General features: G+C 42.4%; 1 protein-coding gene across 1 annotated transcript in view; it reads left to right on the plus strand.

The window, feature by feature from the left end:
- COL4A3 (collagen type IV alpha 3 chain) overlaps positions 1-18,145 on the plus strand; it is a 159,053-nt gene that overhangs the window by 70,627 nt on the left and 70,281 nt on the right. The window contains exons 2-4 of the mRNA XM_068967501.1: positions 10,486-10,542; positions 12,377-12,466; positions 17,953-17,997. Of these exons, the coding sequence (XP_068823602.1) occupies positions 10,486-10,542; positions 12,377-12,466; positions 17,953-17,997 (192 nt within the window). The remainder of the gene's footprint in view (positions 1-10,485; positions 10,543-12,376; positions 12,467-17,952; positions 17,998-18,145) is intronic.

An 18,145-nucleotide genomic window follows, 5' to 3' on the forward strand; every position in this document is an offset into this window, starting at 1 on the left:
AACAGGAGAGAGGCATACATGTACTTTTAAAAACTTTTTTTTTTTTAATATGTGCCTGGGAGTCTTTGCAGAAGTGACCAAAGGAGGAAGCATTTTGACCTTTTAGACAAAGAAGCAGTAAATTTGTGAAGAATTGATTAGACAAGGGGTTTGGGCTACAGGTAGTGAGGGGTGAAGGAGCAACAGAAGACAGGACTAGATTAACGAGGTTTGTATGCAGGTTCCTCTAGTGCCCTCTCTGGGCTGATAAATGCTATTTTACTAAATTATTAAATTTCTTTCCTGAATTTAAGAACAAAGGGAGGAGTTTTTTCTGCATTTAGTGATTTTTAGTTGCCTTCAACTCAAAATAATTTGTATATCAAAGAGGCGGGTTTGGGGGTAACACTTGTGATTTCCTTCACAGCCCTCTGCAGGCATCCTATGCATTCCTCTAAGAGGTTACCCACTTGACCCCATTTTACAGATGTGGAAACTGAGGCACCAGAGCTCACTCTGAGTCACACGGGTGGCTGGGCAGAGCTGGGATTTAGACCTAAGAAGTCTGCCCCAAGGCAGTGCCCTTAACCGTTCAGTCACAAACCCCTGAAACAGAAGGCAGACAGCAGGCGGTACATGGTCACAGCAGAAGTTGAAACAGAGAGCAAAGTGTGAGAGCTGACTGTTCAGCGGCCCAAAATTGCTTCCTACTTTTGTAACATATTTGATATGCCACCTTTCACTTATAAGCACCCAGTACCCCTGGTGCATCTAACACCAGTTTATTTTATTAAACAAATAAAACAAGTTGTTTCTGTGCTCATGTACAAATCATATTTGTACATGAATTAACTAATATATTCAATTACTAATATATTAACTAATATATTCAATATACTCTAAGATGATTATTAACAAATGATACTTTTTGCTGTCTCTGATGATTGCTCAGGACAATTGATACTGGACAAACGACTTCAGGAAGAACTGCCTGGGAAGGCAGTGGCTTCTTTGGAAAAATGTATCAGACATTAACATGAATGTTCCTTGATACAAGATAGTGGAGCAAAAAAGGAGAGGGTAGCACCCCCCAAAGACTGAGTCTGGTACGGAATGCAGGGCATTCTGTGTAAAGATAGATCTTACAGTCTTCCTTTACAGGTGCCGTAACTTGGAAGGATTAAGTCATTTTCCCAAAGCTCCAGATCAGTTCAGTTCGGTTCGGTTGCTCAGTTGTGTCCGACTCTTTGCGACTCTTCGGACTGCAGCACGCCAGGCCTACCTGTCCATCAACTCCCGGAGTTTACTCAAACTCTTGTCCGTTGGGTCAGTGATGCCATCCAACCATCTCATCCTTGGTCGTCCCCTTCTTCTCTCGCCTTCAATCTTTCCCAGCATCAGGGTTTCTTCCAATGAATCAGCTTTTCACATCAGGTGGCCAAAGGATTGGAGTTTCAGCTTCAACATCAGTCCTTCCAATGAACATTCAGGACTGATTTCCTTTAGGATGGACTGGTTGGATCTCCTTGCAGTCCAAGGGACTCTCAAGAGTCTTCTCCAATACCACAGTTCAAAAGCATCGATTCTTCAGTGCTCAGCTTTCTTTATAGTCCAACTCTCACATCCATACATGACCACTGGAAAAATCATAGCCTTGACTAGATGGAACTTTGTTGGCAAAGTAATGTCTCTGCTTTTTAATATGCTGTCTAGGTTGGTCATAATTTTTCTTCCAAGGAGTAAGTGTCTTTTAATTTCATGGCTGCAATCACCATCTGCTGTGATTTTGGAGCAAAAAAAAAAAAAAAAAGTCTGACACTGTTTCCACTGTTTCCCCATCTATTTCCCAGGAAGTGATGGGACTAGATGCCATGATCTTTGTTTTCTGAATGTTGAGATTTAAGCCAACTTTTTCACTCTCCTCTTTCACTTTCATCAAGAGGCTCTTTAGTTCTTCACTTTCTGCCATAAGGGTGGTGTCATCTGCATATCTGAGGTTATTGCTTTCTCCCAGCGATCTTGATTCCAGCTTGTGCTTCTTCCAGCCCAGTGTTTCTCATGATGTACTCTGCATATAAGTTAAATAAGCAGAGTGACAATATACAGCCTTGACATACTCCTTTTCCTATTTGGAACCAGTCTGTTGTTCCATGTCCAGTTCTAAATGTTGCTTCCTGACCTGCATACAGGTTTCTCAAGAGGCAGGTCAGATGGACTGGTATTCCCATCTCTTTCAGAATTGTCCACAGTTTATTGTGATCCACACAGCCAAAGGCTTTGGCATAGTCAATAAAGCAGAAATAGATGTTTTTCTGGAACTCTCTTGCTTTTTTGATGATCCAGTGGATGTTGGCAATTTGATCCCTGGTTCCTCTGCCTTTTCTAAAACCAGCTTGAACATCTGGAAGTTCATGGTTCACGTATTGCTGAAGCCTTGCTTGGAGAATTTTGAGCATTACTTTATTAGCGTGTGCGATGAGTGCAATTGTGCGGTAGTTTGAGCATTCTTTGGCATTGCCTTTCTTTGGGATTGGAATGAAAACTGACCTTTTCCAGTCCTATGGCTACTTGCTGAGTTTTCCAAATTTGCTGGCATATTGAGTGCAGCACTTTCACAGCATCATCTTTCAGGATTCGAAATAGCTCAGCTGGAATTCTGTCACCTCCACTAGCTTTGTTCGTAGTGATGCTTCATAAGGCCCACTTGACTTCACATTCCAGGATGTCTGGCTCTAGGTAAGTGATCAAACCATTGTGATTATCTGGGTCATGAAGATTTTTTTTCACTGTTCTTCTGTGTATTCTTGCCACCTCTTCTTAATATCTTCTGCTTCTGTTAGGTCCATACCATTTCTGTCCTTTATTGAGCCCATCTTTGGATAAATTGTTCCCTTGGTATCTCTAATTTTCTTGAAGAAATCTCCAGTCTTTCCCATTCTATTGTTTTCTTCTATGTCTTTGCACTGTTCATTGAGGAAGACTTTCTTATCTCTCCTTGCTATTCTTTGGAACTCTGCATTCAAATGGGTATATCTTTCCTTTTCTCCTTTGCTTTTGGCTTCTCTTCTTTTCACAGATATTTGTAAGGCCTCCTCAGACAGCCATTTTGCTTTTTTGCATTTATTTTTCTTGGGGATGGTCTTGCTCCCTTTCTCCTGTACAATGTCACGTACCTCCATCTATAGTTCATCAGGCACTCTATCAAGCTCCAGATAGTAGCTGGCAAATCTGGAAATAGATCCCATACATATTTGGCAGAAGGCCTATGATTTTGGGGCTTCATGCTGCTGCTGCTGCTAAGTCGCTTCAGTCGTGTCCGACTCTGTGTGACCCCATAGATGGCAGCCCACCAGGCTCCCCCATCCCTGGGATTCTCCAGGCAAGAACACTGGAGTGGGTTGCCATTTCCTTCTCCAGTGCATGAAAGTGAAAAGTGAAAGTGAAGTCGCTCAGCCGTGTCCAACTTTTAGTGACCCCCTGGACTGCAGCCTACCAGGCTCCTCCGTCCATGGGATTTTCCAGGCAAGAGTACTGGAGTGGGTTGCCATTGTCTTCTCCATTGGGCTTCATAGACTACAAGATTTAACTGTTTAGGGTCTCACAAGTTTAACTGTTTAATATGCAACAGTGTAAAATATCATGGAATCCTGGATTACTTCCTGATGTGATTAGGAGAAAAGTCAGAAAATCACTATTAAGGGTTTTCTGCTCTTGATGAATGGTTTCTTACTTCATTAAGGTACGTGGAAACTAAGAGGTACTTTATTGTTGGAAGTGGAAAAATCATTAAAATGTTACTTAAGAAATTTCCATAATTATGCTTTCTTAATAGTTCACAGCATTTGGTTATACTGGTTTTAAAAGGATCTGGCATTTGAGTAGTAATTAGTGGGTTATGTTATGTTAATATAATCATGGTGTTTCAACAGTGAGTGCAAAAAAGTGGATCAAATGCAACTAAAATGAAAATATGGCCACTGTTACATTCTAGTCAACTGATCTGTCTGAATTATTGAATTATCAAAACACATTCACAGAGTTAAAAATTTATTTCAAACATAAAAAAAAATATTTTAAGAAAAGCAGTACAATTAAGAGAAATGGATCTCTTGAGTCTGGGGCTAATGCTACCACCATCCAAAGACAGTGCCATGTCTTATTTCACATGGCCCTGGGCTGGGCTCCATGCTTCTAGAGAAGCAGATGAGCATCAGCCAGATAGCTGCCCAGACGGTAATTTTGAGTTAACTCAAATCAGCTGGAGCACCCACAGGTCAGCAACTTCACAGCCTCTGAAGTCCTAGTCAGTGCAATTGTGCGGATATACAGCCAGGGCCATGCCTCGCCAATGTCACTGAAAATTCAAGTTGGAAGAATTCTGGAGCAGTTCTGCTCACCTGGGCCCAGAAACACAGCCCCAGGCCTGGTTCTGGAGTCCTGCCAACAGTGCTGAACGTCTACACGTGGGTGACACGGCGGATGAGTAGATGGCCCGGTGATTTCCCTTTCACCGACTCTCCTAGCGGTCAGCCTCTAACCAGAACTCTCCATACCTGGTGTACAACAGACCGATGGCTGCCAGTGCCCGCCTCCCCCTTGACACGCCTAGGCTTTCCCTGCACACCAACATTTGCCTGCTCCATGGTGGAGATGTGTGATTGCCAAGAGTTAGCTGCTTCTGCCAGTTGTACTTATTATTATAACAAACTCATCTAATTAAATATTAAATAACAAATTGGTTAAATACAAATACAGAAAAAGACATGTTTCTGTGAAAACTAGCTTGGAAGATCTGATAAGAAACTGCTGTTCAATTAAGTGTGGCTGAGACAACATTTAAAAAGTTAGAGGGAAACATGGATTCGTATTTAGAAGGACTCTATACTCAGACTGCATCATCAGCATCTTTAAACAACTGGGCTGCTCCAAGAAAATCCAAACTAGAAATGTCGGTGGTTCTGAAGAGGAAAAGTTAAAATTTGACCCCCTTCTTCTGTCTCTGTAACTGAGCTTGGCCCTTGCAGAGTGGAGATCATGTAGGTCACGTAGTCTCAGAAAGTGGGGACTTGCAATACTAGGAACTGGAGTTTATCTCACTCACCCTTGTCCTGCTCTTTGCAATTTCCCAGTCCCTGCAAACCTGCTTAATTATCCGGGTCCAGGTCAGACATCCCCTTCCTCCTCTTGACTGCTATTCTCATGCACGCAAAACCCCTTAGTTTAAACCAGCCTATTAACAGTGAATGTTGCCCACTACAGTCTGTCTATAAAAACTCTGTAATCCCTTTGTTCAGGGCTCAGAGCTTGGAGCGTTAGCTCCTCTGAGCCTGCTGACATAATAAACCTGAGTTCTCCCACTCTCCGGGTGTGGTGCTTGGCTTCTCAAATACTGGTTTCTGCAACATTACATTTTGGGTGTGACTTAGCAAAACTGATGCTGTAGACCTCTGAACAGCAGCCCCGTTCCTAAAGAAGGGGCCTGGGCCCTATTTACAAGACTGAAGAATTGGTTTGCACGTTTTAAGTTAAAATGCCTAAAGTGCTCATGTATCTTGTCTATCTGTTTTTGATTGCTCACTTTGACTTCTTAAGCTAACCAACCAGCTAGCTCCAAACCATCAAATTGTTGTAGCCACGTGTTCCGGAAAACAAACTCACTCAGAAGTACAATGCAGATGGTGGCGTGCAGTTTATTACACCAGCGAGCCCAAAGCAGAGTCTCCTCTTAGCCAAGGACCCCGACCAGTTTTTGTGAAAATCTTATATACCCTAACTGTATGTGCACAAACCTGCCTCCCCAAATTCCCTGAAACTAGTCTGAACAAAGGAAAAAGAAAGATACAATTAAAGTTAACCCATGATTCATATGCCTTAAGCCTAGGTAGTTAACAGTGGACAATTATCAATAGGCCTGTGGTCATACCCCAATAAGCATAGTAGAATGTATGATTCTATTCAGTTACACAGATAATTAGGGTATTATTTTAGGTGACAGAGAGTCTAGGTACGAGCCCTAGGTCTGGTTTTCCAGTTGGTATGTCGTTTCCATAGATACTGGGCATATAGCTTAAAGTCCACCGTCCAGCCCAAGGTGGAGTCCTGCTTTCAAGATAGAACCTGTTCTGCTTCCTCCTTCAAAATAAGGCTTCTACCTTCATGTGAAAACCATGAAACCAAGTGAAAACAAAGGCTAAATGTGTCACCCATGAAGGTTCAAGACCCAAACTCAAGGGCAATAATGTAAAGAGTCAGGGGCCGTGATTTTGATGACAGTGCACAGGGATCGGTGTTGCTGTGGGTGGCGATGCGAGGACAGTCCCCAGACAGCAGGGGATTCAAGGGAACAAACGAGGGCTGGTGCCAGAGTCCCACACCTGCTCTCTGGGTGCAGTCGTGTGGGCTCTAAAGCTGCTTGGACCTCTGACAGTCACTTGTTCAGACCTCATGTATTGATTATAGGTGAACTCACTGATTGAGACTAAATCTCTGGTATGAAAAGATTTGTTAAAAATTAAATAGCTTTTCATTTTCTGATGGTCGTCAATAGCCTTGGAAAGCTGAAGATCTTGTTTAAGAGCTATTAATAGTAATGAAGTCATTGCATCAGAGTCCCTTTCTTAGGTTTGAAAATGATGTTGCTACTGAAGAAGAATGTACTCTTGTTTGGGGGAGATGCATGCAGAAGTGTTAGGCGTGAAGTGTCATGGTGTCTACAGTCCACTTTTCAATGGATTGGCAAGGAAGTGTGCGTGTGCGTGTGTGTGTGTGTGTGTGTCTGTGTGGAGAGAGAGAAACAGAGAGAAAGTGACAGCTGGAATGACTAGGAGAGTATGTTAACAGTTGGGAAACCTAGATGAAAAGATATATAGGTATTCATTATGCTGTTTTTCAGTTCTGAGGGTTTAAAAATTTTTCCCCTCGAAATGTGTATATCCAAGCAACTAACAACTAATTAACCTTGTGTTAATTTTAACGTGGTAAAATAGCCAAAGCTTCTAGTTTCATTCTCTCCCACTTCAAACAAAGTTGTTCAGAATTCATACATATAAAATATATACACCTGTGTGTGTATGTATATATATATATATATATATTTGACTGAGCTTCCCTGGTGGCCCAGAGGTTAAAGCGTCTGCCTGCAATGCAGGAGACCTGGGTTTGATCCCTGGGTCAGGAAGATCCCCTGGAGAAGGAAATGTCAACCCACTCCAGTATTCTTCCCTGGAGAATCCCGTGGACTGAGGAGCCTGTATATATATATATATATATATACAGAAAACATCTTAATCATGGCAGCCCAGGAATAGCCATATATATCACATGCCCTGAAATTCCAGGACCAATCTGGATATAAACAAATTACCAGTGTTCCATTCATTCATTGATCCATTCAGTCACGCCACAAGCATTTGTTTAGGACATATTACAGCCAGGGTTGACAGTGTGAACAAGACTGGGCAATTCCTTCTCTTCTGAGGCTTAGGGGCATCAAGAAAAATATGCATTACACATATAGCTGCAAGTGGCCCGTTGGAGCATATAGGAAAGGGGACCTGACCTTATTTGGGAGGAGTTCAGCAAGCATTTATTTGTTCAAACTAAGACTGAAAGAGTCCCAATAATATATGACTGTGACTTACTCCAAGAAATAAAACTTAAGATGGCAATTCTTCATCTATGAAGAATTGATGCTTTTGAACTGTGGTGCTGGGAAAGACTCTTGAGAGTCCCGTGAACAGCAAGGAGATTAAACCAGTCAATCCTAAAGGAAATCAACCCTAAATATTCACTGGAAGGACTGAAGCTCCAATAACTTTGGCCACATGATGCAAGAGCTGACTCACTGGAAAAGACCCTGATGCTGGGGAAGATTGAGGGCATGAGGAGAAGGGGACAACAGAGGGTGAGATGGTTGGATAGCATCACTGACTCAATGGACATGAGTTTGAGCAAACTCTGGGAGTTGGTGATGGACAGGGAGGCCTGGAGAGCTGCAGTCCATGAGGCTGCTAAGAGTTGGAAATGACTTAGCAACCGAACAGCAACATGCACCTTTTTAGGAGTTAGAGGACTGCCAGTTTGCCTTCTCCTACCTGTGGTCCCGAGATGCTCCAAATCCAGGTCTTGTGTGATGTCTGGGAGGCAGAAGAGTCAGAGAGGCTCAGGATCTACATGAAACAGTGGCCACCACTACTGTGTAAACTAGAGCACCAGGTCCGTGTGGGGTTGAGTGTCCCTGCCCCAGTATCTGGGTGTAAGGCTCAGACTTTCCTCTTCTGAGGCCCTACTGCCTCCTCCAGACACTGTGGAGGAACAGCCTGGTGGTCCCTCCATTCTTGGGGCCAACCATCAACGGGTCCCTACACTCCAGAAACAAAAGCCAGGAAAAATCTTACCTTCACGCAGCTTTTGCTTTCAGCCCAGTGACGAAAGCCTCCCTAAAGCCTGGCTACTTTCTTGGATTGAGAGGGAAAATGGCATCACAAACAAAAAGCGGATATACAGACCAGGGTCCAGGTGTTCAGAAATCTTCAAAGAATTAGCTCTACCCTGTGGACTGGGCTTATAGATGTTGGTTTAGACTGGTAGTATCAGAGTCACCCCAGGGGCCTATTATAGATTACTGCAACCAACACCAGGGTTATTGATTCTGTGAGTCTGGAGTGAGGCCAAGAATTTGCATTTCTGGTAGGTTTCCAGATACTGCTGATACTACTCTGAAAATCCACACTTTGAGAACAACTGCTTTAATAAATATTAGTATTGTTGTTCAGTCGATAAATCTTGTCCAACTCTTTATGACCCCAAGGACTGTAGCCCGCCAACCTCCTCTGTCCATGGGATTTCCCAGGCAAAAGAATACTGGAATGGGTTGCCATATCCTTCTCCAGGGGATCTTCCTGACCCAGGGATTAAACTCCCATCTCCTGCATTGGCAGGCATATTCTTTACCACTGAACCACTAGGGAAGTCCAGATATTAGTATACTAGATTTGGTATATATTTTAGTATACTTAAATATGTGATTGAAATGAACACTAAGGTTTAAAAACCCAGAAAAACAAGATTAAAATAATTAAGCTAGATATGACCTAATGACCCCCAGCATCAGGGAGGAAAAGTGGAAAAACTTAGTCTTCTTAAAGAATGCCAAATAACTAACCCTTGGGGGAAACAGAGACCTTCCTTTTCAATTACTGATTTTTCATTCATAGAAATTGTGATGGGTGAAAGTGTGGTGAGAATCAAGGATGAGTGTATGAAAATGACTATGGTCTCCCCTTTCTTAAATAACAACAAAACCTACTGCCTTGGGATTAGAAAATAGATTCAATTTAAATTTTTTTGTTTGTGTACTTATATTTTTGTTTTATTATTATTATTATTATTATTATTATTTTGGCCATACCAGGCAGCATATATGATCTTACATCCCTGACCAGAAATGGAACTCGTGCCCCCTGCAGTGGAAGCTCAGAGGCATAACCACTAGACCACCAGGGAATTCCCTGTGTATTTTTATTTTGATTGCACAGAATCCTCACTTTGGGACTATCTGAGGCAATTTCTTTTTATTTTTCCTACCAGCCAGCACATCTCCTAGGCTTGCTCTGCCTCTGTTGTCAATTAATATTTTTTTCTGAGGAAAATAAACTAATTTTCAGTTAATATTAACAACCCCCCCAAAAAAAGGATAAATATATAACCATAGAATATGTGTCCAAAATGTTTAAATCCACTATTTAAAACTATTTCTCTCTCTCTTTCTCTGCTGGCAGAGAGGAATTTAAAAATTTAAAATAAATAAATAAAAACTGGCCTTCGTAAAATAAATAAATAAAAACACCTTCATTAGACTTGGCATGCGCATAGGTGTGAAAGCTAGGGTTGCAAGTGGTTCTAAGTGACCATTAAGATGTGTGAGTTCCCAAGGTCGCAGCCCAATTTTTGGTTTTGTTTTTTTAATAAGAAAGAGCACTTTGATATCAGCATCAGTGAATTAGTTTCTTCTTGAAAATACATGATGAATACTGATCATCCTTTTTCAGTCTTAAACATTATTGCAGGGAAAGAAACCTATAGAATTATCTACAGAAGATATCACCAGTTAATATATACAAATTCAGCTATGTTCATTTTGTTGAACCAAGAAATCTGCAAATATTAGACCACTTTCTCCCTACAACAATGGCAATTTCATATGATTCAACTATATAGTGTTCTGGAAAAAAAAAAAAAAAAAAAGGAGAACTGACTTGGTCTTTTCCATGAATAAATCACTTGTAATTCCTAAATACAATAAAAATGGCATACAGTTATCTGACAGTTCTATATCCTTCTCATTTTCTACTCTGTTTCTATTGATAAATTGCTACGGTATCACAGGACTCCTGCTAAATGGTGTTTGATGCTCAGAGAACAGAAAAATATGTTTGCTTTTGTTCTGTCGGTTGGAATTTATTAAGCCATTTTTAAACAAAACCCTTTCTCTTTCTCTCTTCCTAGGGCTGTATCTGCAAAGACAAAGGCCAGTGCTTCTGTGATGGGGCCAAAGGGGAGAAGGTAAAAAAGAAACCTTCATTCTGGTTCTTTTCTCCATAGAGCTCGGTAGCAGACAGATCAGCAGGAATATATTCCATTCCCCAAATCCAATTTTTTTGTCTTATTGAATTTGTCTTCTGTTTTATATTTTGGGTTTTTGGCCAGGAAACATGTGGGGTCTTAGCTCCCTGACCAGGGACTGAACCTGCACTCCCTGAATTGGAAGGTGAAGTGTTAACCACTGGTGTTGACAGTCAGGAAAGTCCTTCCCCCAAAACAATTTTAAAGTAATTGTATATAAATATTAATCGGGAGCGGTGGAAAAGCCTTGGAGGAAAGCTTCAGATAACTGGTATAAATGCGGGCAATTACTGTAACTGTCTCGATCTGGAAACAAAAAATATTAAGTTAAAGGAAAAGGAAGTTTTTGAGAATGATCCGTATGTATCCCCTGTTTACATTGTTGCTGAAGGCGAGAGAACGGAAAACAGCGTGATTCGCTCACTTGGACACAAACGAAACCCGCAGATTTTGTCCTGCAGCATTGGTGTAAGGGCGCCCTCTGGTGGAAGAATCTTGCACAAGCACTCTCTCGAGGCAAAAATTCAGCTAGACAAAGTAGCTCCATTGCAGAATTGGAGTAAAAAATGAGTGCCGTGAAATCTCATTAATTCGCTCCATTAACTTTCAATTTGTGATAATTAAGACGGAGCCAGAACTAAAATTTTTCCTTTGTTTACAAAACCCTTTTCTCAGATACGCTAATGAATTGCTTAACAATATTGAAAGATGACTGCTTAAAAATATTTTTAAAAGAATGCATTTTAAGCTCTTTAGACAAAATAATTTGCACGTTAATTAAAATAAAAATTACCATATTTAAAGTATTCAATGATTCATGTGTAGTTTGATTTAGGGTTTTCCCTGAAGCTGTGAAAGTGGTATGTTCAGATCCGTGTTGAAAAGCTATGACTCATTCTCTCATTCAAGAAGCATTTATTGAATCCCTCCTCTGGGTGAGATGCTGTTCAAAGTGTGAAGGTAACAGTCTTGAGAGGGGCCTAGCAAATTCTTCTGCTTCTCTTTTTATTGGGTGTGTGTGTGCACACATCATGTGAAATAGCTGACTTGCTCTGTTTTAAAAATCTAAGTTTCCACTTGTCTACTAGATTATCTGAATCAAACCAGTGGCCTTAACTGTTGAAGAGTAATCCCAGGATCTGTGTTCATGGGAAGATTATTTGTTGGCAGAACCATGTCCCTTACTGGGCCTAAAATTACTCCCTGACCCCTAAGGGCTTTCCCATATTATCATCTCTTAACTATGTAGCTCACACTTTTGGTTTTGCCACTCTTGATATCTCTCCTGCATCTCCTCCACAAATAGCAGATTGAATTACTAATTCCTGTGTAATCAAGAAAGGACTGAAACTCATAGCCTGTGTGTTGTTCTTTCGAGCTACATAGCGATTATGCACACTCCCAAGACATTCCTGAACCTGATTGTCACTCTCTCTCCATCCCCCAAAAACACCCTTCACCAACCTCCATCTTTCTAACTGGGCTTTCCCTCTCAGTTCTTGATTCCCTGAATCTCTGTTCTATGTAGCTCTGCCATTTGGGTAAAAGTCAAGTTTCCAGAAGACCAAAGACAAATGCTTTCAAGCCTACAGACAAATACTAACAGAAACATTCCAGTTTCTATTACACTTAGCATTGAGTGCTATTTTTTTAATCCAAGAAAAAAAATGTGCAAAATGTTATCGTTATATCATAAAGAGGAGAAAATGATGGTTATGTTTACTCCTGGGCATTGCTATTCTATGTGTGTATTGTCTTGTTTTGGTTTTAACAGGGGGAGAAAGGCTTCCCAGGACCCCCAGGGCCTCCTGGCCAGAAGGGATACCCAGGTCCCGAAGGCCTGCCTGGACCACAGGGACCCAAGGTATGTTAGCCTATGAGTTTGGAAAACCCCCAGTCCACTTAAGCTTCTTTATGATGATGGATGCCATGGTAAATTCCTGCTCCAGTCTTAGCTGGGCCCTCAGAACTCTGCTTATTTCAAGCTATCTATTTTACAAATGAAAGTGTATATATATCAATGTATTTACACTAAGATGTGTAAATTAGCTATATAGCAGCAAGGAAGCTGCTGTATAGCACAAGCAGCTCAGCTCAGCACTCATGGTCTAGAGGAATGGGATGGGGGTGGTGATGGGCGAAAGGTCCAAGAAGGAGGGGCTGTGTGTATCCACATAGGTAATTCACGTGGCTCTACAGTAGAAACTAACACGATATTGTAAAGCAGTTCCATTGGTTTCAGCTACCGGCTTGTGTCCTACTCTTTGCAACCCCATGGACTGCAGCACACCAGGCCTCCCTGTCCTTCACTGTCTCCTGGAGTTTCCTCAAGTTCATGTCCATTGAGTCAGTGATGCCATCCAATCATCTTGTCCCCTGTCGTCCCCTTCTCCTCCCACCTTCAATCTTCCCCAGCATCAGGGTCTTTTCCCGTGAGTTGGTTCTTCACATCATGTGGCCAAAGTGTTGGAGCTTCAGCTTTAGTATCAGTCCTTCTAATGAATATTCAGGACTGATTTTCTTTAGGATGGACTGGTTTGATCTCCTTGCAATCCAAGGGACTCTCAAGAGTCTTCTCCAGCACCACAATTTGAAGCAATTATACTCCAATTTAAAAAAAAGAAAAGACTATCAGTATCTTTCAGTCCTCAGCTCTACGTCCTCCTACTTCCTGATTTAGGGGTCTCCACACCTGCATCGCAAATAGATGAGCAAACAGTGAAAACAGTGACAGACTTTATTTTGGGAGGCTCCAAAATCACTGCAGATGGGGATTGCAGCCATGAAATTAAAAGACGCTTACTCCTTGGAAGTAAAGTTATGACCAGCCTAGATAGTATATTAAAAAGCAGAGACATTACTTTGCCAACAAAGGTTTGTCTAGTCAAGGCTATGGTTTTTCCAGTGATCATGTATGGATGTGAGAGTTGGACTGTGAAGAAAGCTGAGCGCCGAAGAATTGATGCTTTTGAACTATGGTGTTGGAGAAGACTCTTGAGGGTCCCTTGGACTGCAAGGAGATCCAACCAGTCCATCCTAAAGGAGATCAGTCCTGGGTGTTCTTTGGAAGGACTGATGCTAAAGCTGAAACTCCAATACTCTGGCCACCTCATGTGAAGAGTTGACTCATTGGAAAAGATTCTGATGCTGGGAGGGATTGGGGGCAGGAGGAGAAGGGGATGACAGAGGATGAGATGTTTGGATGGCATCACTGACTCGATGGACATGAGTTTGAGTGAACTCCAGAAGTTGGTGATGGACAGGGAGGCCTGGTGTGCTTCGATTCATGGGGTCACAAAGAATCAGACATGACTCAGCGACTGAACTGAACTGAACTGCACATCTGCATGGAAGAGATGATTCATTTGAAAAGACCCTGATTCTAGGAAAGACTGAAGGCAGAAGGAGAAGGAGACGACAGAGGATAAGATGGTTGGATGCTTATCACCGACTCAGTACACATGAGTTTGGGTAAACTCCAGGAGTTGGTGATGGACAGGGAGGCCTGATGTGCTGCAATCCGTGGGGTCGCAAAGTGTCGGACACGATTGAGCAACCAAACTGAACTGAACACCTGCATTGGCCGCTGGTGAGGTGTTTTTTGCCTCCATTCAAGCCCTGTCCTCTACCTGTACCCTGGTCACTGGGATTTCCACTAGAATCGCATTCTGATGGTGTGTCCTCTTTCTCAGCTATGTCAACTTGGTTATTGGTTTTTCTCTTTCCATCTTTATGCAAAACCCATGCCAGCATATAACTTCCTCTGGATCTTTCCAGCACTATAATCCAAGGACTGCCATCCTTTCTCTGTCTTTCCTATCACAGACAGACTTCTTTAAAGAAAAAAAAAAAAAGAACCAACCACACAGGCTGTGGTTCATCTCCTATTCACTCCTTAGCCAGCAACAATTTGCCTTCTGCTCCCTCCCTGAAAACCCATGACCTCCACTTTGCACTCGACCCCCAAAAGGTCAGTGGAGAATACTCTGTGTCTTTGTCTGGCCCCGACCCCTCTGCTACGTTTCCAGCTGTGAGGCTCCCTCTTTTCTCCTTGAAACACAGGCCTTTGTTTCTGGAACCCTCCTTTCTCTTCTCTCCCCTCCCCAATGCTTTCCTTCTTTCCCTGGTTCCTGTTTCTCAGCTGGGTTCTTCAGTGTCGGGCCTCCTAAGGTTCTTACCAGAGCCCACCGCCCTTCACACTCGTCACACATTTTTATCCTAAAGTCTGTTATACAACAAAGGGCTTTGTTTATTTTTTATTTTTTTTTTTTATTAAAATTTAAAATCTTTAATTCTTACATGTGTTCCCAAACATGAAACCCCCTCCCACCTCCCTCCCCATAACATCTCTGTGGGTGATCCCCATGCACCAGCCCCAATCATGCTGTATCCTGCGTCAGACATAGACTGGCGATTCAATTCTTACATGATAGTATACATGATAGAATGCCATTCTCCCCAATCATCCCGCCCTCTCCCTCTCTCTCTGAGTCCAAAAGTCCGTTATACACAGCTGTGTCTTTTTTCCTGTCTTGCATACAGGGTCGTCATTGCCATCTTTCTAAATTCCATATATATGTGTTAGTATACTGTATTGGTGTTTTTCTTTCTGGCTTACTTCACTCTGTATAATCGGCTCCAGTTTCATCCATCTCATCAGAACTGATTCAAATGAATTCTTTTTAACGGCTGAGTTTAAATAAATGCCCTAGAGGATTTGCTAAATAACTGCATAACCACTAGATTTGCTGATTGCTCTTTTCTGCTGTGGAATTAAGCCTGGACTCAAGCCTGGACTCTCACGCACCCTCTGGGTCACTCCCCTGCCTGCTGGCTTCCCGGAAGCTATGAACTAACTAATAAGTTGTGGAGGGTGATTATAATTTTTAAATTATAATTTTAAATCTTTTCAAATTTCCTAAGTGATGTTACAGAATATTTAGGTAACATTTTATGTGAATTTGTTGCAGGAAGGGGCACCCCTTCCAAGGCTCTTGTCTAACACTCGGAAATAAACTGTGCGAGGAAACACACGAGCTGACAAAGCAAGAGGCACCGGGTGGAGAGCAGCCGAGCAAGGGAACCCAGGAGAACTGCTCCGCCGTGTGGCTTGCAGTCTCGGGTTTTATGGTGATGGGGTTAGTTTCCGGGTTGTCTCTGGCCAATCACTCTGACTCAGGGTCCTTCCTGGTGGCACACGCATCGCTCAGTCAAGATGGATTCCAGCGCGGAGGATTCTGGGAGGCGGTAGGATACATGGTGTCTTCTTTCGACCTTTCCAAACTTTCCGGTTGGTGATAGCTTATAGTTCCGTGTTCCTTACCAGTCCCTCCTGTCATAAGATAACACACAAATGGTTACCACGGTCCCTGACTAGGGTGGGCTGCTTCAGTCAGTGTGCTCCCCCAATTCTGAGTCAGGCTCTGGGGCATTGGGACATTTCTTCTTGACTGGATTTCTTTTACTCCTCAATTGATCTCATTGGTCATGGCGATGGTGACATATTATTATCTTCATCATAGAGATGAGGAAACTGACCCTCAGAACATGAAGCGATTTGTCCTGGTTACACAGCTAATAGGTGGTAAAATCAGAGTTCAAATCCAGGATTATATGACGCCAGAATCAAATTCCTACAGTCAAAGAAATTAAGCCCATTCCTACAGCCGCAAGACTTCTGTTTTCCAGGGGTTCTACTTTCCTGTATTCACGTATGCGTTCTGTTTCTTCACTTCTCTAATCCTAATATGAAAAAAGTCGTTTCGATTCTGGATATTTAGTGTCTGGTTTCAGACTTGTTTAGTGTCTGAACATTCCGCTACATTCCTTCAGGGCGTGCTCTCAGATTTCCCTCCATTTCCCTGGAGGGGAATTTGTCCCTTCAGCCCTGGACTTAAGGTCAGCCGAATGCTAACTCACTCCTATTTGTTTTGTTTTCCGTACTCCATTCTGCTGGTTTCCTTAGCTTTTATCTAGAGAAGTCAGTAATGGATTAAAATTATGGTTGTAAACACATGGTGCTTTGTGTGGGTTACATGATGTGTAGGTATTCCATAACGTTCATCCAGAAAACTGATAGAGTAAACCATAGCTTAGAGCGGCTGTATTGTGTTCTGTGCTGTGCCCAGTCATGTCTGACTCTTTCTGACCGCATGAAATGTAGCCCGCTAGGCTCCTCTGTCCACGGGATTTTCCTGGCAAGAATACTGGAGTGCGTTGCTGTTTCCTTACAGGCAATCTTCCCAACCCAGGGACTGAACCCACATCTCTTGCATCTCTTGCATTGGCAGGCAGATTCTTTACCACTGCACCACCTGGGAAGCCCATAGCCTAAAGATATAGCCACAAATGATAATTTAACCAAAGGTAGGCAATCAGAGAATATTAAAACCTGATTAAAAAGGTGTTGCAGGTTTATAAAGGTCTTCATTCTGAATATTTTCTATATGAGACAGTTTATAATGGTGAACTGAAATCTGCAGGTCACGCTTCTGGCATCTGCAGATTACAGACAGCCCCCGGCAGAGGAGGGGGTAAGGTCACGCACGTAGGAATTCCACTTCAGACAAGAAAGACTGACTTTGGCCTTGACGGTCCTGTCTCAGAAGTCTCTGTAACAACCCTGTCCTCAAATAATCAGAAATACCAAAACATACTGAAACTCTCAGGAATGAAGAAAAACTTTTGGATGACAATGGAACTTTCACACCAAGTGGTTTTGTTAAAACAGTTTTGTTTGGGGCTATTCTCTAAGAAACAGGACCTCCATGTGTACTCACTGTGTGTTCAAAGCAAGTTTATCTCTGGTTCAGGCAGTTCTCGGCTTGCTATTTATTTATTTGTGCCTGCCAGGCACATTTTGTGAATAAAGTAGTTCTCATGCACAGAAATATTGCCTGCCATTCTCATCTGCCGTTGTAATTGTGTCATTCATCCTTATCAGCCCGCGGCAGCTGTCTGGCTAATGTGGGGCTTTTCCCGCAGCCCTTCTCAGACACTAATGTGAGCAAGAATCATCATCAAATCTTGTTGAAATGCAAATTCTGAATCAATAGGTCTGGGAGGTGGGGGAGACCCAGGATGGCGCATTTCTAACAAGCTCCCAGATGATGCTACTGTTGGGCCCCCCACCTTGAGCAGCAGGGGTATGAATGGATTTCTGTTTGTCCTTTCGGATACATAACTATAGCGCCAATGAAACAAGCAAGCAATTGAACCGTGTTAACAATGAAATAATCGCAAGAGCAAAACTGTGTGGCGTGTGAATAAAACCAGGACCTTTCATGTACGGGCTTATTAGCGCCAAGTAATTGTCACAGTGCTTACCTTGTTTTTTGCATTTGGATCTAGGGCTCTCCAGGATCTCCAGGACTGACTGGTGCCAAAGGCGTGAGGGTTAGTAGTCCAACCAGTCTATCCCGCCTGTTTGATGAAAAATCTTGTTTTAAAAAGTAAAAAGAACCCCGGCACTGTAAAAGTTATATAGATGTCACAAAGGAGTAGGTTGTGTGTGAGCCGCTTCTCTAGATGCCATTCAAGGGCA

This window comes from Capricornis sumatraensis, chromosome 3 (assembly GCF_032405125.1).
Source record: "Capricornis sumatraensis isolate serow.1 chromosome 3, serow.2, whole genome shotgun sequence".
Taxonomy (NCBI): Eukaryota; Metazoa; Chordata; class Mammalia; order Artiodactyla; family Bovidae; genus Capricornis; species Capricornis sumatraensis.